This window comes from Diadema antillarum, unplaced genomic scaffold, assembly GCF_040938485.1.
Source record: "Diadema antillarum isolate AM-2024a unplaced genomic scaffold, OU_Dant_1.0 seq00000021_RagTag, whole genome shotgun sequence".
Classification (NCBI taxonomy): Eukaryota; Metazoa; Echinodermata; class Echinoidea; order Diadematoida; family Diadematidae; genus Diadema; species Diadema antillarum.
Genome location: NW_027271140.1, coordinates 11,908 through 38,471, shown reverse-complemented (window position 1 = coordinate 38,471; position 26,564 = coordinate 11,908). Strand labels below are relative to the sequence as shown.

Here is a 26,564-nt window from a genome sequence, read left to right as displayed (position 1 = left end):
TGGGGTTGAGCACGGGGTCAACTGTCTCGTTAAGTCTCTGTTGCTGCTGCCCTTGGTCTAATAGTCGGCAATGCCGCGTCCATCACTTGTCCATTCTTGACCGCTTGATGCGAAATCTCTTTTGGCATACCTCCCGTTGCACGGTCGCTAAAACTCTCTCTGCTCATCACGTCATGCAAGTGGAATGAAGACTTGTTTGCAGTCGAGTTGACCAAGTAAACCAAAATAAAATAAACAAAGGCGAGGGGAGGGGGTACAAAAAATTGCTACGCTGTAAAAATAATCATTCGCTAGAAAAAGACAGGAGACGGTTTGAGCTGCTTGGATGACTCAATAATCTCATAAAAACTATCCAGTCACTTCTTGGGTAAAGCCATCTCTCACACACACACACTCTCTCACCCCCATCTCTCTCTCTCTCTTTCTCTCTCGCACGCAATAAAATGTTCGTCTCTTCCATGCCCCCGTTTGTTGGTCCGTCCGCGTCACATCTGCCTGAGTTTGGAGAGGCCCCGCCTGACGTAGTGCACCAGTTCCTGAGTACTGCTGTGAAGAGTCAGCTCACCACATTCCTGGTCCAGGTCCAGAAAGAATTCTGTGGGAGGAGGAGAGAGCGAGAGGCAAATGTTCCCATGACGTCAATACTTGGGCTTTCAGCCATCATGTCCTACAAGATTTATCATCTGATTCTTCTTAAAATGGTCCTGCACAAGTGGAGTTTTTTGCACCCGGCCAGTTAAGATGAATTTTGTGTGTTTTTAATTCCGCGGAGTCAAGACATTAAACAGTGTTACATATAAGAAGCAAAAATATTTGCCTGCTTTCATTTTCACACTATTTTTTGATAGTTCATGCGATATACACAAATATTTCGAAACAGTGAAAACTTCCACTTTTACAGTACCTCTGAATTTCACTACATATCTTATTCTGGGGAAATGCTTGACATAACTGTTAAAAATTAACTTAATCTGCACAAAATATGGAAAAAAAAATTGCCAATTTGAAAAAGAGACATTATCTTAAATCTTCTAAAATATGTTGCAAATTCAAGGATCAGTTTTAAATTGGGCGATTTAAAGTATTTTGAAAATCAAGCAATTGAAATTAACAAGGTTATAGGACAAATCATTATGGTCAAATGAAAGATATATATTTTCATAACTATAAAAAAATTAAAAATTAAAGAGCAGGAAAATATATCTTGAACTCAAAATTTCCACAAGAAAGATATTACTGTTAGAATTTCATGTCCATATTCAATACAAACAAATCATAAAACAACAAAACAACAAAGACAAAAATTGCTAGCTCTTCTTAGTCTCCTTCTTCAGTCCCATTTACCTAGGTTCTCTTGAATCAGTGTCTCTGCCTGCTCCCAGTAGTCTATGCTGTACAGACTGTAATTGGAATAGACCATGAAGGTGGACATGCAGTTGAGGATGTGCTGGGGTACTGCCACCGTCTGCTCCCGGGGGTTCATGCCATTGCACAGTTTGGACCCGGACACGCCCGACGACGGGGCGGGACCCCCTCCCCCGCCCGATGGTTCGCTGCTGGCGCTGCCCTGTGAACCCAGGCTACACGCTGAGCTGACACTGCCCGCCGGTGAGGGAGTTGGCGACATCGATGGCTGGTTGCCACTATACCTGAGGGTCATTACGCGAAAAAGAGTAGAGGCAGGTTATTCAGAATTCTTGCCACATATCACGACACACCCTCAATTCTATTCTCTCAATTATCAAGTCTTCGCATCTCTTGCCATAGCAAATCCAAAGTCTAATCCTTTGATGTTCACATGTGCTGCTCTGACAGCAGTAGCACGCTGCAGTCTATTAAGTGCCAAAAGGTTTGCGAGAAATTTGGTACAAGAAAACATGTCATTTCAGATCATACCCTGAAAGATTTGCGATATCTATCACCAAAGGCTGCAGGAATTCACACATCAAAATCAGCAAGATTCCAAAGAGCTACAACACATGCTACATGCATTTCAATTGCCAAATATAATCTCTAAATAATTCCTATAAATCAGTGAGACTTTTACATTCTTTTGTCAGGACATGAAGAGAAGAGATATTCCAAGTTTTCAGGAAATCTCCAGCTTGGCAGTATTTGGGAGCTTTTCTTGTTTTGTTTTGTTTTCATCTCAATAACAAATACCTTACTAATACAAATGACCAAATAGCTTGATAACAAAACTGCGAACTCAAACATTTGCCTGGAAGCACCTCCATTTCATACCTCCCTTTAGAGGACTAACCACACACTTGATGATAAAAATGGAAGAAAAAAGAATATTTCAGCGATACGTGAAGTTCTGAGATTTGCCAGAAGCAATTCTAGCACTATGTGCATCCAACTTTTTGCAATATGATGATGAAAAACTAGCAAACTACTATCTTTTCCCCCCCTTCTTTTTAATGGGGGAAAGGGAAGTGTGATGGAGGAATATCTCTCAAACTTGTTTTTTTTTTTCCCCTCTACCGTTTGACAGGAAACACACAAATCAAATTTCCTCCGGGAGTTTGTCACACACACACACACACACACAGACACAGACATAAACACATATACAGTACAAGGACAAAATTGACATTAACGAGGAGGTAATATACAAGTCAACAAGTGCCGAGCTACTCGGTACATATGCTTCCAAATCTTATGTACCCATGTCAATCTCCCCTCCTCCAGGGCCCTGTTGCATAAAACCCTTACCGCTGGACTTACCGCTCCTTTCTAGCGGTAAGTCTTCAAATTAGCGGTAAATTTTATATTCCTTGATGCTGATTGGCTGCGATGCCTAATTTTGACAGTAGTTACCATTGAAATTCAATGGTAAGTTTTATGCAATGGGCCCATCAAAATCAAGATGATACATAGAGAATGAAGAGGTATGTAGTTACTGTCCACTTGTGACTCTTTTAAATTGTTTTTTCTCTTGGATTTTTGTTGTCATTTGTTTGCTTGTTTGTTTGTTTTTGTTTATCTGTTTGTTTGTTTGTGTTTTCTTCTTTTTTTTAAAGGGAGGGGATGGGAGTGGGAGGAGGGAGCTGAGCTTATTGTAATTTTGGAGTGAGAGGGTCAGAAGATATTGGGGGGGGGGGGGGGGAGGTGGGACCCACCTTCCGGAGGAACTCCAAGAGGACGTGTTCTGTTGTACTGGTAGTTGAGGCTTGGAAGAAGTCCCCTTCAGGTGGTTCTGGATGACTCGCGACAGCTTCATGGCGGGGCGCCGCGTCAGCTTGAACATGTGCATGTTGAGCACGGCTTGACTTCGATAGCTGTTCACCAAATTTAAAGATTGATTAATAAATGTATAAATAAATGAATCCAAAAACAAACATACACTGTAAGCTCAAAATATTAAACCTAAAATATCTGCTTGTGAATCATGGTGTAAAGCAGTGGAACATACAACTATGATCAATATAAGTATATTAATATTCTCACTTTTTGCTTTTCACAGAATATGATTTTCAAAAAAAAAAAAAGGGAACTTTGTTTACATTTTCTTCTCAAAGAAAACATCCCCAACAATCACCCATGCTGAATATTCTCATGCCCCCTGTATTCCAACCTGCAGCAAATAACACATTATAATATCGAACTGAAAGGGAAGGCAGAATCCGACAAATACACATACATGTATTGATGCATAATTCTAAAGCTGAGGAGATAAAAGAAACGTCGAGACTGGCACAACGGGGAATCACGACCTCCATCATACTCACCACAGCACAGCGAGTTTGTTGTCATGTCTGCTGCCCTCTGGGTCGTTGCGAATACCTTTCAGTTTGAGAATGAATCTGTAAAAAAATTGGGGAGGGGGGAATAAGTAGATATGGGAAGAAACAGAGAATATATATGCCAAACTTTTAAGTGCCTTTTCTTTTTCTTCTTCTTTTTTTATCTGTATAATTATAGCATTAAGATACTGAACACCAGATCATCTTCTGCATATAGCTCGGATGCCAACCTCTAGAGAAAAAAACAACAACAACATACAAACATGCTGATGCCCAGTAAAAAACATACTTGGAGGGCAAACCTAATATTTTGGTTCAAAGATGGAAATCTGCACATACTGAGCAGGCCTAATCAAACCTGATCAGGGGTAAAAACATATTTTTCATTTCAAAAACATATTTGCTAATATTTGATGAAAATATGAAAACATGCTAGTTAAGCACTCTCCTACAGGAATGCAACATAAAAAGTATGTCACTAATGGCATGTGCAGCACGTTTTGATGCCATCTAGTTTCAAGCAATTTAAACAAGGGGTAAAGATTTGCTTCACCAAAAACTTGTACTCAAATTCAAACTAAACCTCAGCTTAATACCAGCCTGAGCGCTGTAAAGAAGTGAACGAAATCCCACCCTCCTGGGAACGCTACTGGGACTCACCTGATGATCTCACAGGTGTCTGAATACATAGTGATGGCCTTCTCGTCGGAGACGTGAGGGTCAAGCTCAAAGGCATTGCCACAGGAGGTCAAGCTGACCACAGCCTCAAAGTAGGTTAGGGCCTTCGCATTCTTGTCCACCTGAAGAGCAATTTAAAAGTGGCAATGATAACGACAATGACGATGATTATGATGGTGACGCAATTCAACAAGAATGACAACAACCGTACTTTAGATATGTAATGATAATGACACTGCCGCTACACTCCTACTGCTAAAAATAAAAATTGAATAATAAATGAAACTGCATACTAAGAAATGCTTTACGAACCGGGAGTGAATTATCCACTGCGGTAATATAATATGGAAAATAACACTCAAAAGTGGAAGAGAGATTCATGCAAATGAATACAGCCCGATCCCCATTTCAATCGTGAGAGGCTGGTAATTTTGGAAACACTTTGATGAACGTAGAAAACGAATCCACAAAGAATGAGCCAGTGGCAACCACAGGCACTTTGAATAGCTTCAGAAAGACAAAGACACAGACAAAGACACTGATATAGACATAGACATGGACGAAGTCTAGAGTTAGTTGTCTTACCATGTTGTCCGCTAAGTCTTTCAGTTTCTTTCCCTCCGCAAGATAGTCGTCTGCCGTGTATTGCCTGAGAAAAATACAAACAAAACAAAAAACACGTCCATTGGAAGAGAGAGGACAGAGAAAAAAAAAAGAAGAAGAGAGAAACGCCACCAGTGATGTTATAGCCAACCAGTCATTTCACAAGAAGTCTTGTCTGCCACCATTAAGGGCATTAATAAAAGTATGAAAAAGTATTATAAGTTTTACAAAAAGCACTCTCCCCCATATATGATTAGAAACAATGTTACCCAGTTTCTTTATTCTTCAATGACTAAATGACCCAGAGGGAACACTGTTTGGCTGTTGTGGTTAACTGTCATCCACATAGCATCAAAACTAAACAGTAAAATAATACCATATCCACCATCTCTTCTTTTTCTCAAGTTTAAATTTGGTAAATTTAAAGCATACATGGAATCTCTAATCTATACCCCTTTTTTTTTAGCAGTCTCAACATGCATGCAATGCACATCAGGAAAATTCTTTGTATCATATTAAACTTCATATAATTTTCTACAAAATTGTTGGAAGACTGAATTTGTTTTATCTTTAAGATATATCAGATATATATAATCGAATATCATTTTCCCACATGCACTTGTAAATTTAGGATAGTTCATAATACTGTCCTCTCTTTGCACGTACATGGCTTCCAATTGACATTGCAATGCAAATAAATACTAGAATATATTTCATAATGATGCTGATCAAACAACATTTAGAATACTTATTTTCATGCACTCTCTGCTTTTTCTTTTTTTTCTGACAAGCAGCAATAACTCAACTTGTGGAATTTGGCAAACACAGTGACGCATTTAATGACAAGCGAACAAACTATTTGTCCCACGAGTTAACCATTTGGGGACATAATCTACGTGATTTATCACTGTGACGTTAGTTGTGCTTCATGGAGAGGTGCGATTAATGTGCTGTTGCCTAGCAACGCTGTAGCAATTTAAAAAAAATGACTAAAAAGTGTCAATAGAAAGGATTCGCCTGAATCACATCATAATTAATGATTTTTTTTTTTTTAAAGGGGATGCTGCATTTACCTCCTAAGTCATTACAATATAGAAAGAGCTAAGGTTTACATGTCATACCATGTTGACTGAGGAATTTTTGTGTTGTGTTGTATGTGTGTGTGTGTGTGTATGTGTGTATGTGTGTGTGTGTGTGTGTGTGTGTGTGTGTGTGGGTATCTCATTATTATATAATGAATCACCATAGCTACCAGCTCAGAACGATGCTGCAAATTTTGCCTCTTCACTGGGGTGGGGCAATAATGATAGAGGAGTACATGTTTGCTCATTTTTTTTTTTTGGGGGGGGGGGTGGAGGGGGAGGGGGTAATATCGAGAGTGAGGCGCAGGCATGGCTTTTGGAGACTAGGGAATTGGGGCGATGGGGGGGGGGGGGGGGAGCTGGGTGCATATTGACCAATAATCTTCTCACATCCAAGATATAACACTTAGAAGATGGCCTTCTATGCATTTTTTTTTTTTTTTCACCAGACACTCAATGTTCCATGGCTGACACAGGATACCACTCAGAAAAGGAAAGTTCAAGCTTTTCCTCGATTAAGCAGTTCTGGGAGGAATAAAGTGCTGAGGGGAAATATAACATTGATGTGATATTCCAGTGGAATAATCTCTGTAGCATTACCAAGTAAAGTCTCACGGCCATAAAACAAACCAGCGCTCTGGACGGTGTCCCCTGAAGATGGCATCTCAGCATATCTCCCTCTCCCTCTCTCTCTCTTCCCACACAATGGTACTGGATCCATCAGAAATTCTCTGGATGTTTCTAGTTAGCATATCTGGATCTCATGGCCCTCAAAACAACAAAACAACAGCAGCAATAAAAAACAAAACAGCCCAGTGCTTACAAACTGCCTTAGTGCACTGATTCAGACATTACAGTTTCATCAATCTTTTTTCTTCCTTTTTCCGGGGGGGGGGGGGGGGGGGGGGGGGGGGGGGGGCATCAAACACATGAAAAGATGGTCAAGGCCTCTAGTACAACATACCACATTTTGCAACCAGCTGTAACTGTGTATGTCCACAAGTGCTATGCTTGCGCAAGCATAACATCTTAGCTTTAATAGGTGATGGAAAGCAGAGTGAGCGAGAAGGACAAAAATTCATACCCAGCCATTCTGGAGGGAAAAACAAAGATGACAAAACAAGTACGACCGGAGTCCACCGAGGAGCATCAACAACCTCTTCTTCTTCTTCTTCGCACCCTCAACTCTGGGGGTAGCACTGCCCAGAGGGGATTGCTACAACGTATCTTGCGAACTTAATAATCTCGTGTCATCATACCACAATCAAGGATCAGTACATCGTGTCCATTGTATGGCAGATGTGAGTCATCAATCAGATGCTCACACTTTTTATCACACTTATTTGTATAATGAGACCAAAACTATGCTCCATGTACTGAAACATGCCCATTGACAAGAAATAAAACTCTACTTTATACTAGGCCTTTTTCTTCCATGTGTTAAAAAAACAGGACAAATACTAGCAAACCTCTGTGTTTCAAAGATGCTCCAATAATGTAAATATTGATCTGAGAGGATATCTGAGGTGCTACAGATCACCCCATCCCCAAATGTTTTGAAAATGATTACTTATACAAGTACATTGTATGAATCTCTAAAGATTTGAAGAATCCCCCAAAGGGGAAAAAATACACCAAAAGGAAATAAAACAAATACATAAACTAAATGAATATTATAACAAGTAAAATACAATGAATAGAATTAGCTCAATCACCAAAAAAAACCAACAATCCCAAAATAAATAAGAAGACAGACATTTCAAGATTTCCTTCTACTTCATCTACATTTCAAGATTTCCTGCTAATTCATCTACATGTCAAGAGACAATAAAAGAGATTTCATTTCTTGAAACTGAGAGGAAACTGTCTAGACATCACCATTGCTGTGTCAATGTCATTTACAAAAATAATATTCTTCAACCAGTATATTATTTGTGTTGTTCTGATTAACCAAATCTTTATGCATGGCTATTTGATATTCTTTGCATGATCAAATACACCCATATCATTAAAAAAAAAAAAAAAAAAAACTTTCTGTGCCAAAATGTTACCACGCTTTATGTGGGCTGTGATCACTATGATATTATTTTTTCTATACATAGCACCATTATTAAGCTAGATGTAGATGGATGGTATAAATATCACACAGCTGGTTTAAAACTGTCTTTGGTCCTGAAGAAGAACGACAACACACTTGTTGTTATTCATCCCATGGGGGGGGGGGGGGGGGGGGGGGGGGGAAACAAATCTTTCTTAGAATCAAAAGCTGATTATCTGCTGAAATTAGAATTCCCTACGGTGACAAAAGGCATCAATATTTTCAAATATTTCAAAAATATGAAGCTATTAAGTTCAGAAAATGGGCCAAAAAGAAAAAAAGAATGAAAGGAAATGACAAGGAATTCTTCATTTTTAAAGTTCATTCCATCCCTAAGGGACAATTCCACCCCCACTCCCTCTTTTTCTTGCCCTGTCTCTGGGGATAGAAAAGAATGTCTTTGATATTGCTGACAAAACATACATTTCCCACTATACTACTGCAGCATGGTCCATGAGGTCTTTACTTGATTGAAACCAAAATTATCGGCTTGGTAAGACACCACAGCTGCCTCTCAATCAGTGAGTGTGGGGAAACACCATAATATATCACAAATTTTCCAACAATTATATCTCCAGTATGGGTCTACCCTGTACTCTTGATAAGTGGACATCCTTACAAACATCTGACCACGGACTCACATATACACACAGACTCCCTCCCCCCCCCCCCCCACCCCCCAACAGAGTCAGTCTGACAGATATGCACACATATACACACAGAAGCATACCTTGTACATACCCCGGTACATACTTATGTACAGACCTCCACATGAGACCCCATCTCTCAACATACACACACACACACACACATACACACAAGCCAAAACCTTGCTCCACTTTGAGAACATGTAACCGACGCCTTTATTCAGAACACCTTGTTCAAACTATCAGTTTCACTCTGAACAACTACAACTTCAGGGAAGACACAGAAATAATTGCTTGTGACTGTAAGGAAATTTGAAGCGGTCCTTTGTCTTCCCGGATTAGATAAGATCTAGATTTCGATCGGGCCTGATTCCAGCGTTTTCGATCGTGATGAGACTCTCAGATGGAAAGCTGCCAGAGAACCCGCAGATACGACATGCCTCCGTCGCGAGCTTGCTCATGTCGACACGACATATTTTTTTCATGATGCAGGCTCGGTCTAGAGAAATTGCACTGCAAAGTGGAAATGCCTGGCAAGTCCTGTTTCGATTCATTTAAAAATAAAGTGAATTGTCAGCCCTTTCTTCTGCATCTAGTTGAATGTATTCCCGAAGATGGGAACTTTTATAATGTATCTCATATTTCTCCACTTCATGTATACAACATGTAATTATTAAATGACAGAGTGTCACAATGTGTAACCTATCTAGTATTACTTTTTTTTTAAAGAAAAAAAAGAAGCTAATCCAAATAGGTGTAGTAGTTGAAAAAAATGATAAAAGAACTTTTACTGCATGAGACATCTTCGTGCAATGGCACGTTATCACTGTAATCATTATTATTCAAAATGGTAACACACTGAAGAAAATTACCGTTTCGTCTATGATAGCAGCAAATTTCTGTAAATCCGTTTCTGACTTTAGGCAAATCAATGTACCTAACCCTTTCAAATCTAATTTTCATCCAATGCCAGATTTGCCGTCGAAATTAAGAGTTCCAATTGAACAAAGTCACCATGATGATTTGAGCAGCAGCGAAAATCACCCTAGGCCTGATCATGGGTTACTAATGAATAATTAGTAAATTATTAAGAGTGATGCAAAATTTCCGCAGTTCATCACCTCATAATTTGTCTTTTCTTATGAGGTAAATGTTACAACTACATATGCAGCCCAGCCACTAACCCAGGATCCATTTTCCTTCAATGCCATGTGACTTACAGAACAAAATTTGGGCTACAGACTCTGAAGAGTGACTGGGTCATTGAGTTTTGAGCTCATCAAGTGAGCAAAGAACAATCAGGGACGCTCGATGAGTAAGTGTTACTCAGCAATGAGAATAGCATAGCCTGCCCGGGACTCGTTTTTTTAACGACCTAATCTCGAACATGGCCAAAGCAGGCCCACACAGTCGTAATTAGACACAGGCGACCAGCAAAGAAAAGAAAATGGAAAAAAAAAAGAGACATGTCCTCCCGCATGTCAAGGTTCTTCTCTCTATCTTTCTACACAAGTCTCGTTCTCATGCGGCTCCCCTTCCCTCGCCGAAGACCACCGTCGTCGGCGCGAAAAGAACGCAACGAAAACGTTTAACTTTTCGCCGGGGTCTGTTGAGTCAACACGGGTGACAGGAGTGTCTAATCTAATCAGACTAGTCATGGAGCGTGGGGCGATAACAGGGGACAGATATTAGTATCTCAGCCTCGAGACACTGCCGTGGATGGCAAACTCGTGGTAGTAGAACTAGTAATGCATACATGCCATGCTCTTCTAGTCCACTTTGCATACTGTAAAATGCCCAAGTTCTACAACGATTTACTTGACTTTCTGTAGCCAAACACAAAGTAGAGAAACACAGCATTTTTCTGCGGGAAAAACAACAACAACAATTATTATTCATTATTTATTCTGGCTGATTTATACTTCTTGTTTGTTTTCTGACATAGAGGGCATGACAGAAATCTTTTCCCTCCTAAATATGTTAATGTAGCAGATTATTTGACTGCTGAGATATACCTCCATTAATCTCTCTATTGGGCTCAATGCTTCTGACGGTTCCCTTGAAAAATAAACAAACATATTAAAAAGTTCACCAAAATTGCTGATAAGAAATCCGGCAAAGAAGCTTTTGAGTCATGAGAAAACATATTCTGACCTTTGCATTTAACATACTGGTTCCAGGGGTAGAGAGCGCATATCAACAAAAGCTGCCTCTCCAGAGCACAAATGAGATGTAGATGTAATCGGTTCAAAAAACACCCCACATGGCAGAAGGGTCTCTAAATGTATGTGTGTCTTGTCTTGAGAGAAGAATCAATGCCCAAATCCAATACCTTGTCATTCGATGATTAACACCGCCTCCCCTCCCCCATGAAGTGCGTGGTAGCTGGTAGAGTTTTTATTGTCTCCTCGCCGAAATGCCTCGCGAGGAGGTGTGAGGAGGTGTGTCTCCTGTGAAAGGTCAGGCCATACAAGGCAGCAAATCACCTCATTCAGCGACGCATGGAGCAAAACAGCAGTCAAATTTTTTCACTTTGTCCCTGCTTTCACTGGGGACATTTGATATTTAAAGGACTCTTCGCATTCTGGTACCATTTTAAGGGGATATATGCTTTGCCTTCACACAATTTGTTCAAAAAGCATTAGTCACTGCAACTTAACATCAGATCATCATAAAGTAAAATGCAAAAAAAAAAAAATCACATTCAAGTCCACGAAAAAAGAAGCAAGCTCTTTGCATTGCTAAGCCCGAAACAAAACCATAACCAAAACAAAGGGAGACACTTCACACCCATATCCGTTATAAAGGGGACAAGGTTTATTTCTGACCAAACCATCAGATGCATTTACGTTGTTGTTGTTTTTGTGCTAAGTAAAGAAAAGATTAAGAGAAAGAGAAAAGAGACAGGAAGGTAGACAGACAGACAGACAGACAGACAGACATTAGACTGGCTCCTCAACAACAGACTTTAATGACAAGAAGTAAAACGGGGAGGCTTGAACGAAGACTAGCGTGAACGCTGGTGTTTTGCATCAAGTGGAAAGATGCCCAATTGATGCAGACAGTGTAAGATCAGATCCGAGCTCACGACCCGGTGAGCCACGAGGGAGGAAAGGAGGGAATAATATACAGAGGAAACGACAAAACAAAACAAAATGGCGCATCTGCCCACAAATTGCTCTGAAATATGGAAGTCATTTCACTGAAAGGGCCAGGGCATGTTCTTTTTTTTTTTTTTTTGCATTATTTACAGAACAAACACGAACACACAGAGTGTATTGATTCTCCTGCGAAAGAAGGGAGTTATCTTTTCTGTCTGCATTGATAGGATGCCAAAGTCATTTTTTTCAAGAGAGAAAAAAAGAGAGGGGGAGGAGGAGAGTATGAGAAGCCATGTCAAATGAAATGGATGACTCTTTCCCACAAGGTAAAGAAGGTTGAGGAGGAGGTGGGTATAACATCTCTCCCCCAACCCCACTCCCACTTTTCCTGTCTTGTCTGCCATCCCACACACTCTCTCTTTTTAATACCTTTTCACACCTCTACCATTCCTTCTTACGTTATGCCTTATTTTTCTGTCTACACTAATCATCTTCTTTGTTTTTCCTCTCACTCCTTGCCCTGGTTAAGTTTTACGCTTTTCATTTCTCCGCTCATTCCATCTTGTTCATGAGCATTCCTGTCCTTTCTTTTTCTCTGATTTTTCGCTTCATTTTGCCGTCTCGGTATCCACTCCATGTAACAGTCGCCACGCTCCTTGTCTCTGTCACTGCCTATCTCAACTGATCTCTCTTATCCACGCCATCTCCTGTGCTATCTATCCTCTTCAGCTGTCCTTATCTTCTTCTCCTTTTTATTTTCTTTACTGCCTAAATCTCCATCTCTTAATCTCTCCTGCTCATACAACAACAGACAGACAGACACACACACACACGCACTCACATACAAACATTCGCTATCTCTCTGCTGCTTTTGCTTCAGTGATTGATCGAGCACAAATTGTTGCAGGCACTCCTCTATCTGATTAATTTCTAAACAATCTCCTCTCCAGCTTGAATGCCGATCCCAGACGGAATCCATCTCGCTTCCACAGCTCGTCACTCTCCATCCGCAGTTCTCACTTTTTCCCCCGTGAATCACGCCACACAGAAACCCCCCCCCCCCCAAAAAAAAAAGGAAGACAACATAATCAGTAAATACTACTAAGTACTGCAATTTGATGCACTGATATGCCAGGTCAGAACTCTCTAATCAGGTAGTTGGACTTAATTGAACAGTCGAGCCGAAGAAACGCTGCCCCCATTATTTTCATACAGCGGTGATCTAATCACTGGACATAAGTGTCTCGATAACGGCGGCTTTTAAGATGTAACCTTTATTATCTATCTCCCTGAGCGGTGAAAGGGGTCAAATCTGTTACGCCGATTGCCTCGTAATCATGGGATGATGCAACAAAGTGGAAGCGAGAGAATGACATCTATCGAGGATTCAGAAGAAAAAAAAAGAAGTGCAGCAAGAAAGATAGAACAATAACCATTTTCCTGAATATGACTGTCTGAAAACAACCCCATGATATTGCAGATGGATTTGTTTTGCCTTTTTTTTTCTCTAATGGATGAACACTTACTTTAATTTCCCTCTTCCAAAAACATTTATGGCATTACGAAAGGGCAAATTGTTCTCGTTAGGCCCCGTTGATGGGATTCACTCAAATGCGCTACCGGCTGACATTTGTAGACAACGTCAAGAGAAATCCATGGAGTTTGGGAACAGCCCTGGAAATGAACAACCAGATGTTCATTGGGAAGTTATTTCCCAAAATATCAATTAATGTCACACACACACACACACACACACACAACACACACACATGCACATGCTCATGTCTGCACTGTGGACGTCACAATTAGGGGAAGTGAACTTTGGAATGTCGGACTGCACCGGAATTCTTCCGTCCTCTCTTTTGTAAGTGACATGTTTTGACCCCATAGAGGGGCCTCACCGTCTGGAAGGCAGCCCAGCTCAGCCAACTTGTTCCTCTGATGACGGACTGATGCAGTCTTCCCAACAAGAAAAAAGAATTTCAAACGAAAAGGAAGAAGGGAACAAAAAAATCAAGGGAGTGGGGAAAGTGGATGCTGAGAGCAAGGTGTAAAATTCCTAAGCATCCTGGCATTCCTTAAAATGTAAAAAAAAGAGAAACAAAGAGACAGACAGCCAGACTGACAGAAGAACAGATTGATAGATTCACACATACACAGATAGACAAGATGAAAGAAAGCTTGTTAGCCAGTTATTCGGAAAGATAGATAGATATATGTAGATAGATAGATAGATAGATAGATAGATAGATAGATAGATAGATAGATAAATAGACAGAGAGATAGATAGATAGATAAAGAGAAAGATGCAGATAGACAGGTAGAAGGGCCCTACAGATTGATAAGATAGATAAAGAGAGAGATAGATAGACAGATAGATAGATATATAGATAGATAGATAGATAGATAGATAGACAGACAGATAGATAGATAGATAGATAGATAGATAGACAGATAGATAGACAGATAGATAGATATATAGATAGATAGATAGATAGATAGATAGATAGATAGACACATGTAGATAGATAGATAGATAGACAGATAGATAGATAGATAGATAGATAGATAGACAGATAGATAGATAGATAGATAGATAGATATATAAATAAATAGATAGATAGATAGATAGATAGATAGATAGATAGATAGATAGATAGATAAGGATACTGTAAAACCAGATATTTTCACTTACATGAAATTGTAGCGAATTTCGCAAAGGAGCCAAATTTCGCTAAATCAAAATGCCCACAAAAGTTCTAATCTACACTATATGCCTTGAATGCCAGTGGCAATTCGTGAAAATTTCATGCTGCAAATATATTTCTGGTTTTCCAGTAGATAGTGATATGAAACCATGCCTGCCACTTCCTTGCTTGGATAACAAGGCTTTACCAACCTATTCAAACCTATACAATACATCAATCAAGAGGAATACACGGAAGGGATAAACAAAAAGAAACCTTAAATGTGACTTAAAAACAACATGGACCAAAATAAGGCAGACATTGAGGGTAAGATGATACCACACAACATAGAACTGTCCTGCAATTATAAAGCACTCAACCTGCAACTCATCACGTACAATGCATGCATGCTCATGTTAACTGGAGCACCACTTTCACACTTCGCTGCAATCACCATGTACTTGCTTTCATGTCTATTGTATTTAGCAGGTCACGATACCCACAAAAGAAAGAGCACAGCTTCTGTCGAGTGATGCCCTCAAAATACTTTTGGCATATCAAAGATGGGAAGAAACTTTGAGGATCAGACTTATGTGATCTTTTGCTTCAAATTGATGTCACTCCCAGGGGATACATTCATGCATTTTGGCACTAAGGTCGCCTTACGACTCCCCGAGCAGATTGAGGGAATGGAGTATGCCTATGAAAGATAAGGTAAAACACATGATTAGACTGATAGTAGATGTTTGGGCAGACATCCATGCACTAAGGTCGCCTTAACGACTCCCCAAGCAGATTGAGGGAATGGAGTATGCCTATGAAAGATAAGGTAAAACACATGATTAGACTGATAGATAGCTAGGTAGTTGTTTGGACAGACATCCATGCTTAGGTTTTTCATAGACAGGAAGCCACATTGATAAACATGTACTGCCACAGAAATGTGACTTAAAAAAGTACACAGCAGTTTGTTTCAACATATTTTCGATGAAACCAAAACCACAGACTCCGAATCCTTTGTGGTTTGTGGGTCGACACGCAGGAAATTTAATTTCTTCTCCTACTTGTTGTTTTCTCCCTTCCATCGTCAGCAGCTAAAGAGCAAAAATGAGGAGGTTAACTTGGCTGCTTCCTTGCTAAGGCCATCTCCAATTCGAATCAAACTTTAAAAATAAAACCAGAAGCTTCTTCGAATCTTTCCCATTTCTTAAATGACACCCAAAACGAGGTACAGGAAGGAAAGGTTGTAAAAATGATTTACCGGCAGTGCCTTGTCATATTAGCTTCTGGAGATGGCAACGGTATTTATTTTGACTATTGCTATGGGCATTTCTGTGCCCCGCTGCCGAGGGACAGTGAGTGACACATGGCGAACATATCTAACCCCCACAGCAGGGGCTCGGAGGGTGCCCTTGATGACAGCCTGCACTGGAGGAGAGGTTATGGGAGAAAGGAAGAGGGGGAGGGGGGGGGGGGAGGGAGGGATGGAGGGATTGGAGGGGAGGGAGGGATGGTAGGGGAGGGAGTGATGGAGATGGAAAAAGGGGTGAAGAAGAGAGGGTGAAGGAGAGGACAGGGAAGGTAGGAGAGTGCAGAGAAGGGAGAAAGGCATGGGGGGGGGGAAGGAGAGGGAGAAAATGGATAAGGGATGGGAGGGAGGAGGAAGAGATGGAGGGGGAGGGACAGAGTGAGGGACAGAGGGAAGGAGAAGAAGAGGAAGAAGGGGAAAATATTGCCTATTTCTCCCTCACAGAATCAATAACAGACTGCTTCACTAAATGATTCTCCCTTTTTATAGCTATCATCATCATCCTCATCATCATCATCATCATCATCATCATCACCACCATCACCATCACCACCATCTCCACCATCACCATCATCATCATTAAAGTATTTCATTAAAGAAACTGCCTACATACAGATTAACAGGACAGAAGAAATTGGAGTGTGTAACAGATAGACAGAAATGGAATTCAGAAGGGCGGATAAAATTGTCAAAGTCTTGGTCAGGGTACATCAAAGTATTAACACAACCAACCATCAGCTAGTCCTGTGCAACCTTGCACTTTGCCTGCAGAAAGCACACAAGTGCATATCACAATATCATACTACAGAGGCAAGCATGTTCATCATACATCAGCTGAAAGTGGAGTGCAGACACTGGAGTCAGTCATGCATGAGGCACATCGCCATTATGGAGCGGCCGTGTCCTTGGCAACCAGTGTAAACTACAAGCCATGATCAGTTGAATTATGGCATGCTCATTATGAGGCTTGTTTTCCAGAATCTCCATAATTTACTTCCAATCATTTACCCTTTCCCTGACAACACCAGGGCGAGCTTAGCAACAATCTTGTTTTGTTTCTTTCCTTCTTTTCAGATATTTTTAATCCAATTTCTAGTGCGTGATTAAAAAAAGCCTAGCCTGGAAACTTGTGAAGAGGAGAGATGAGAATATGTTTTATGTTTCATACCTTAAACAGAAGGAAGAAAAACAACAACTACTTAAAGGGACTGTACAGTAGTGGTTGAGGTGGGAATTCATGTTTTGAACATTCCTAAGTGAGATAATGAGAAACCTCTTATGAAATATGAAAGAGCATGTGATTTTAAGAAGGATTCAACGTTTATTTGATGAAAATTGGTTTTCAAATGGCTGAGATATCCCCAAAAGTGATATTAATAAAAGGCGACATGCCCCACCTTTATTAGGATCTCTTTGTTTCACCTTCTTTTTGGATATCTCAGACATTTCAAAACCGATTTTCATCAAATAAACTTTTGATACCCCTTAGAATTGCATGCTCTTTGACATCTCATAGAGTGGCTTCTGAATATCAGGCTAAACGTTAAAAGCTAAATCCTCACCCCGACCAGAACTGTACACGCCCTTTAAACTCATTAAAGAAATTCTCTGGAGTGTAAATACAGAAGTCATCGTCTCCCCTGTCTTTGGTCCCCCCTCTAGTCTCTTCGCTGGGGTGCCCGGATTGATTTTATGATGTGCTGCTGCCAAGCACTGTGACACTTACATCTTGTTAATTGTGATGCAAAAGCACTCACCGCACTAGTCTTTGAAAAAAAAAAAGACCATGAATATTCTGAGGCAGTGCAGTCTACGATGCCATACAACTCGCCCTGATGAGGAAACGCTGCTGCATTTACAGCAGAGTGTCAGGAGAGAACTTTTTAGCGGTCCTAAATGCCACGCAGAAATAAGTCATCCGTCCGGAATGTTTGCCCCATCCACACGGATTCCTTGTCAATCAAGTACCCAGGTGTGCCTTCCATCAGGGTAGGACATCACCTCTGAATCCATTGGAGCAACAAGTGCATTTTCCCCTCCCCCAGTGGTTGCCCATAAACTCTCCAAGACATCACCTCACTTTGCAAAAAGGTACTTGGGATGCGGAATATATCAAATTACTAATGCTGATTTATTGACACTGTAGGAAATTCTGCAAGGGGTTTAAAAAGGTTTTCCATTACAAGTATCAAATTTGAGGAAGAAGCTCTTTGGGAATCTTCCAAAGACCAGAGTGAAGAACATTTGGCGATTCACCAGGTGCTATTGGATTACATACTTATAAGTTTTGTTGGATTAATGGGCTTCCTTTCTGAACTGTATACACAAACACCCTCACCACTTTATGTCTGGACACGGATGTAAGGGACCAAACTTTTTTTGCGGCACGCTGCCAGAAACTAATCATTTAAAATCTTGCCCCCTGCCTGTTCAAATGGACACTTATGCAAAAATCTACATTTTGAAAGATGCATGCAAACTTAGGCTTGATACTCTGTGAAGTTTTGGAAGGGCATCAAAATACCCATTGCCGTCTGGCTCCTTCCCCTTTAAAAATCTTGACTTGAGACTGGACGTCCATGAATAACACCTCCCTCCTTTACATTGGTCACAATTCTTGTGAAAAGAAAACAGACAGAAATCATTCTGCAAATAGAAAAATGCATCTCTTCAATCAATACTTGTCCTTTTGCAAGGCCCATAATGCATGTGCAGTGCAGACATTGCTGTTTGCTGAAATGCCGTTTTCAAAATTTGCTTGTTGTCATCAATATGTCGCAAGCAAAAGAAGAAAAAAGCCCTTAAAAAATCCCACACACACAATAGAAAACAAAACGATACAAAAACAAAAAAGCCTTCGGCTTCCACCAAGCATGAACTGCCTAGGCTTTTAACAATGTCTTTTTCAAACCTTCATCAAGTGACTTCACATCACATTGCATCATACCTCTCAATTTTCATCAAGGATACAACCTCACATGACACTTAATTATTATGGAGATATGTGTTATTGTGTTGCTGCATAATTTCAAAGATTAGTGCAGGTATTTGTAAAAAGTTTGCAACAGTTCAAGCTAAAAAAGTAACTGTGTGTCACTGGCTATTTTTTTTCTTTTTTTTTATGGGATGTGATTTTCCACAAAGGACCATAAAAAAACTCTTCCTCTTCTTCTATTCACTGATACAGACAAAATGCAGAATCAAACCGAGCAAAAGCAACCAACCGACAAATTCTCAAAACAAAACTAACCTGCAAGCAACCTCACAAGCAAACAAACGAACAAACAGCCAGACAAACAAACAAACTAGTCACATTGTTCATGTTAAAGATGTGTTTAACCTTCCATTTCACCATGACAACTAAAGGCTGAAATCCTTAGCTGAGGCCATGGTAATCTGATCCGAGGCCATGGTGAACCAATTTGTGATCCTACAGTGGCATTCCTGGATATGACTACACTCACAACTGTCACTCGTTCCGAGAAAGAAGGAGTTTGGATTTAGGATAGGCATGTAGGTGCCACAGATGTTCCAACTGTATGACATCAAAGGCGTGAAGCAATCGTGCCTCTTTCGCATTCGCCTAAAAATTTGGATGATTGCACAGGCCTTGAAGGCGTGTGACATAGAAACATCGAAGCCTGACGTCACGTGTCGCATTATGACAATGCATAGCAACATCTGATACATTAAACAAAGCACAATAGTGGGTGGGCAACGGTGAATGGGGACTGTACAATAAACTCGGTGAAGAGAACAGCATGCAATAACAGACTTTTCCAACAATGAACACAGAACGCTGCCAGCATTCAGAACGCCAAAGGTTCACTCATATCATGCGCGGGTAATTCAGCCCCAGTCATATCATTTAAGACTGCTTTATCAGACTGAAAATTTCTACCCAATGCAGAAAATCTCTTCTTGACATGCGGAAACTGTAAATGGCAAGCAAAGACAAACTTCTGGGGGCTTAAGGGGACATTGGAAACTTGAAGGAAGAAAACTATAAAGCAACATGGGACAGCACACTACTATAGGGTGATGGTGTTTCCACAGAATTTAAGATCCATCTGCAGAATCATATCTGATGTCTCCAACACAGAGGGTAGCTCAGAGGAACATTTTCTCTTTTTTTTTAAAGGAATACTTTAAATTCATTCATCTACAAGTCACTGGAAGTTTGAATTAATTGACCAAAGGACATCATGGAAAGAGACCAATGCCAAAGGTGAGTGAGTTATAATATCAAAATCTTGTGGGGACAACACTGTCAGGATTCATGCAAAACTGTGGTCAGCTTACAGGCTTCTTCCAACCAACATGACAGGCAAAACAAATCTGACAAGACGAGGTGAAGCTGGGTTGAATGTGCTGGCAACGAGTTTGTGGTGACGGCAGATTTTTCCTTTGATATGCACGAGGACAACATTGGACATAAAGAGCAATTTGGGGTTCAACTTTCCACGGGGGAAACCATCGAACAAACAGCCACACATAAAGAGGGAGAGAACAATCTAGCAAAAAGCGAACGGGGCAAGCGGTGTTTGTCTGAAAGCAGCGGTGGATTCCACTCACCTCTCGTCTAACTCTAGTCTGTGCCTTGCCTGCGCCTCCTCATCGAAAGTTGGGTAGCTCTCCGTTGGGGGGAACACGCGCCAGTCCTCACCCTCCACTCGGTGCGAGTGGGGGTGGGAGGCGGCCGCGTGATGGGAGTGAGGGGGCAGAGAGTGGGAGTGGGGGAGTGGCAGGCCGCTGCGGTGCGAGCCGGGCCCGGCCGCATCGGCCTCCGAGCCCCGCGCCACGCCCGGCATTTCCACTGACCTATCTGGCCGGCGCTCGGGGCTCGTCCAGTTGTGGATGTGCTGGCCGCCGGGGTCCCGCCCGTCGCTTCGGTCCCGCTTGGATCGGCCGGACTGGTGGTGGTCCCGCTCACTCTTGCGCCCTCTACTGCTATGCGAGGACGGCTGACTGGACATGCTGGACACACTACCCCTCCTCTCTGTCGATGACCGTCTATCTAATGCACTGTCATTAGACACAAATGGCCTGAGCATGAAAAGGCAATGCATATACAATACAATGAAAAAAATGTTAGGTAAGAGATAACAGCATCACTTGAAACATCTAAAGCTACAATCTGGGAGTGCGTTCTGGGTTATGTGTGCTCTACGCAAATGGCCACTTCTTTCTGGGAGCTATTCTGAAATGAACATCATAGAGATTAACAATTTTCTTCCTGGACATCTGTGCTTCATTCATTTCCCTCAACGTGTTTGCAGCTGGTTATATTTCATAATGCTTGGTCATATGAACACTGCAGTGGTGTACCTGCCTTTAATTACCCACGATATGAAACTCTCATCGACAAAGGATCATGGGCATGGGAACCATAATGAGGGGAAAAAGGTCAAAGAGGAAACCCTAACAGAGAAAAATAATGATATTCCATTCATAGTCACAGGGAAATTTACATACACAAATGTACACATTGTGCATCTAAAAAGGCAACAGTGACACCCATAACCCCTCTGCTGATTAAAAAACAAACAAACAAACAAACAAACAAACAAACAAACAAAAAACAAAATACAGCCCAATGCAAGGCTGACCTCAATACATTCATCTTGCATTGTTAGTAAATTGCTCAGGCTAGAATTTTGAGCTTCCTTTCCTGATGCTGACTCTGTCTTTCGATGGATTTTTCTTCTTTTTTTTCTCTCTTCTAATATGACATTCTGAATAGAAGGGTTCCCCCACATTTGAATTACAAGAGCTGTAAAAACAAAACAACAAAGTCTTTGCAACCACCAACCCCCTCCCCCCCCCCCCCCCCTTCCATCCATCCTCTGCATTACAGAATAGCAAAGGACACATTTCTTCCAACCTTTGACCCCCTGTACTCACTCGAGTGCCTCGGAGGGTTCATTGCTCACACCCCTCAGTGCCTCTTCCCGCATTCTCCGGGGCGATTTGTTCTCCAGTCTTGACCGCTTGGCTTCCGGCCTCCCAGATTTCTGCCGGTCAGTTAGAGAGAAAGTTGCTTCACATTTTTTGTTCTAGCTACTCCGTCTTCAATAACAAAACAAATCAATGTTTTTCATACTGCCTTAGAACTACATCCTGTTCAAACTCAAAGTCATGATGTGTTTGTGGAAATTAAAACCTCTTGGATTCTCAAGAAAGGAAACCAAAACACAAATATAAAGGTGGATTGAGTGAAAGCAGCAATGATAGTAGAACACATCAGTGAAAGTTTGAGGAAAACTGGACAATTGATTAATAAGTTATAAATTTTAAAAGCTCCGATGCCGTCATCACTGGATAAGAGGACTGCTACAGTTCATGACGTCATTTCTGGACAACAATATAAAGAAAATATGAGGAAGATTCCACACAATTTCATTTTTCATGAAAAGTACACATTCTATTGACTTGTTACTGACATATGTTGAGGGTAATATTATATCCCTGCTTTCTGAAAAAGATAAGTCAAGTGCTCTTTCATTATGCTGGAAAGGTGAACATTTATGTTGAATTTTCTATATACGTTCTTCATATTGTTGTCCAGAATGACATCATGAGCTGCAGTAGACCCCTTAATGAGTAATGACAGCACAAAGACTTTAAAGACTCATAACTTTTAAATCAATTGTCTAATTTTCCTCAAGCTTTCACTGCTGTGTTCTACTAATATTGCTGCATCAATCTACATTCACATTTCGGGTTACGTTTCCTTTAAGAATGCTGCCATGGTGTTTTTGAATTTGCTCATTGCACTTGGTTACCTGTCATCTTCAACACACTTTATTGCCTCGACGACATCAAAGCCTATACTTCTTAGAACTTTGTTATCTATTGGCGGATCTCCTTACCTTTCTGTGAGAGGGTTTTTCTTTCTTTCTTTCTTTCTTTTTTTAGCCTCAGTCAGACACACTATACATATCTTCACCGATGTGGTTAGAGTCTACAAAGCTTACAGATTCCAAATCAGGACATCAATGTCTGGAAACCTTCATCACATGCTTGTGATGATGGGGTCACAAGCCTTTTCAGATTCAATGACCATGCACTGATCAGTATCACAACCTGTAGACTATCTCAGGGTACAGCTTTCCTAACTGAGATATTAAACATCTGAATCTTTTCTTTCTCTTCTGAAAGCCATCCAAAACAGAACAAAAAGAAAACAAACAAACAAAACAAGATGACAAACCTAAATCAAATGTAGTTAGGTCACTATCTTCTAATTCTAACCTTTAAAGCACTCATGCAGTAAATCCAATCACAACTGTCAGCCGTTAATGAGAAAGCAAGCTGTATTGGTAGCAAATTCGAACAAATGTAATCGGACTGGAAACAAATTTCATACTTAATGACAATCTTTCTTACGACATGGCTCACTTGCGAGACTACTATCTAAATATGTGATTGACAACACTGGCAGTCCCAATTACTGTGGTCTTGGTCATCCAAACAGCCTCAAAGCCTTCCTACAGTCCCAAAACTTTCCTACAGCCTCAAAGCCTTCCTACAGCCCCAAAACTTTCCCACAGCCTCAAAGCCCTCCTACAGCCACACATATTTTACTAGCTACATTACCTCATCCCTTTTTTAATGTTTTGACTCTCCCCAAGTTCCCCCTCCCCCGCATGCCAACTTGACCTCGCAGTATTTCAAAGATGTGTCTTGTAGAATCAAAATATATTCCCCAAGAGTACAACTTTTTCCAGCATCTACTCCGATTCAAGCTGTAAAGTCTGATTTACACTCTGCGCCACAGGACAGGTTTCGATGTAAGCAAAAAATAAATTCCCATCAGGGCGGGTTATTTTGAGCTGTCCTCACTGTGTTTATCTAACCAGTACATTTACGACTGTTCTAAGTCTTAAACGAATGATAACCACTGAACATTGCAGATTTCATCTCTTACTTTCAAGGATAACAGCAAAAGAATTCTTTTCTAATAGCTTGCATTTTGTTGATAGATGTTAGTTGACACACACAAAAAAATGTACACCATACAAGGGAAAAAAAACGGACTTTCACATCCTCCAGTAAAAATCTTTTGGAGGAGACCATGTCATTGACCACCACACACCTCCTTCTCAAGATCAGTCTGTTTCCTTTTCACAGGCTTCACTATAGCCGAGGGTTTTTCGGGCGGGTCGGTGGAGTCCTTTCTCCGCTGAGTTGATGTGCCTGGAACGTTCGACTCGTACTTAAAGACGCCACCCTTGGGCAGGTGATCGATCAGTTCCCTCTTTAATCTAACCATGAGGGTCTTTTTCCCCTCCTCATTGTACTTGATCTCCGGCGGGCAGTCCAGCATGGGTGGTGGTTTATCGTCGGTGCAGACCGGCCTGATTGGCGACAGGATCGGCACCATATGCCCGAAGTCCATGATGGGCGGTTTGTGATGCTCGTACAGATCAGACGGCGGTTCCGTCTTGGGGAAACACTTATCGCCTTTTTTAACACCAGGCATTCGCTTGCCACTCTCCGGCTTAACCTTGGGCTGTGCGGGAGTTTCGCAGGTGTCCGTATTGATGGAGCTACTGCTCAAGTTACTGCTAGCACTACTGCTACTACTGCTCGTGCTCGTGTTGACGGCCGCTTTTTGCGGCCGCGATTGAGTCCTCTCATCCTCGGAATCGCTATCGTCCGACGTTTCCACATAAAGGCTAGACTTTGGCTGTTTCCTCTTCTCGCTCGGTCTCGCTCGCGGGGTCTGCTTTTTCTCCTGCGACTTCACGGACCCCTTACCCGACGACGCATGGCTCGGCGTCTTCTTACCCTGATTGCTGCTGACGCTTTTCGTTGACTGTTTGCTGGGCTTGGACTTAGCACTCTCTTTTGAGCTGGATTCTTGTTTCACACGCGGCGCCGCGGAGGCCCCCTTGCCGCCTCCGCTCGACTTTGTCGAGGCCGAACTTTCTGTCCTTGGCTGTGGACGCTTCACAGGTTTACAGGCAGCTGGCTTTGATACTGACTTGTTGTTACTCTTAGGTTTACCAACACTAGGTGAGGCCTTGCCCGTGTGAGAGCTCTTGTTGAGGTCATGGAAATCCTGAAAGGCCACACGGTTGCTGTCGCTGGTGTATTTGCTGAAGCTGTCGTTGTCCTCGTTCTCGTTGTCGCCGCTCTCTGCGCTGTGGTCGACGTGCTTGGACCCGTCGCCGGACTCAGGCCGCGAGTTTGACAGCGGGTTCTCCACGCTGGGCGGTCCGCGTTGAAAGGACGGCGTACTCGGAGCCATGGCGGGCCTCTCTTGCCTCAGCTTACTGATCTGGTTCAGCAAGCTGTAGGACTTTTTCTGCAGAGAATGAAAAAAAGGGATAATCAAGGAGGGGAAACAATTCAACAGTCTGCATACATCATACCTTGAGGTAATCATCAAGAAAGACAAATAGAAGGATTTCTCTCTTTCTCTCACTGTCATATACAAGATACCCTTATACTTTATGTACACAGTTGAGATAGCATATTTGACATTTTGAAAGAAATTCTTACAGTAGAACCATCTTTTGGGGGACAAATATGACTTTTTCTGGTCCTACAGAAGTAAAATTTCAGTAAACATGGTTATCATCAAATTTATATAAACTTGTTCTTAGTTTGTGTGCAGTAACAAGCAAACAAGGAAATTTATCTTATTCCTTCTTCAAGCTTTAATACACCAAAATGAAATAGAATTCTGTTACTAAACAAAAGCCTTGAAAGAGAAGAGGAAGCATAGAGGCGATTGAAAAAAAAAATGAAAACAGGAAAGGAAAGAAAATGAGAAGATGAAGAAGAGTGGGAGGAAATGATGGAGATCAAGAGGAATGAGATGAGCTGAAAAAGAAAAGAAAAGAAAAAACAAACAAACAAACAAAACCCACCTGTACCTTTGGGGGAGATGGGGGCGGCGTCTCCGCTTCGCTCTCGCTGCCGCTCTCGCTCCCACTCTCACTCCCCGTATTCTCCACATCGGACTCTTCGCTGGAGCTCTCGGAGTCCGTCGTCCGCTTCATTGGGGGCGAGTGTCTGCGGAGGAAAATCAGAGAGACGGGTACACCGACACGGTTAGACTTTGATACGTACATGGTCAGTCTGGCCAGATTTTGCTGGATTTCTGAATCCTAAAACCCCCAAAACTAGCAATTTGTGTGATCTTACAACATCTTCCAATTATGCTCGCGTGCATAATGTAGCTGGGGATGACAAACTTTGTGGGGATACTGTTGAACAAGGAATGTTCGTGTGCATTTTAATTTCGCAAATTTGGCGAGAGCCAAGATTCGTGAAATTAAAATGCAAACGAAAGTTCTTGTCTACACTTTATGCATTGAATGTTGGAGGCAACTCACGAAAATTTCTTGCCATGAAAGAGGCTGTCGGCTCCGATTCGCGATAATTTCATGCCGCAAAAATATCTTGTTTTACAGTACTCTTTTGAGCGAGGAGGGAGAGTTTATGATCACCACTCACGACATGTATACCACTGGACGTGATGGAGAAGAGAGCAATGACATTGTATGTTTTTCTGTCATCATGGCCAATCTCCATTAGACAATACTGCATGAATTATCATCAACTAGTTTGAGGGTACACTATTAATCTTTGACATC

General features: G+C 41.4%; 1 protein-coding gene across 1 annotated transcript; it reads right to left on the bottom strand.

Moving 5' to 3' along the window:
- Nucleotides 1-272: 272 nt before the first annotated feature.
- On the bottom strand, nucleotides 273-26,226 carry LOC139725179 (uncharacterized). The gene is made up of 10 exons (XM_071636271.1): nucleotides 25,836-26,226; nucleotides 24,053-25,267; nucleotides 21,859-21,968; nucleotides 20,530-21,000; nucleotides 5,013-5,076; nucleotides 4,410-4,549; nucleotides 3,735-3,809; nucleotides 3,126-3,284; nucleotides 1,345-1,649; nucleotides 273-595 (listed from the first exon to the last, which is right to left on the bottom strand). The coding sequence occupies exons 1-10, from the start codon at nucleotides 26,037-26,039 to the stop codon at nucleotides 486-488; spliced, it is 2,853 nt and encodes a 950-aa protein (XP_071492372.1). The 5' UTR covers nucleotides 26,040-26,226; the 3' UTR covers nucleotides 273-485.
- Nucleotides 26,227-26,564: the final 338 nt, after the last annotated feature.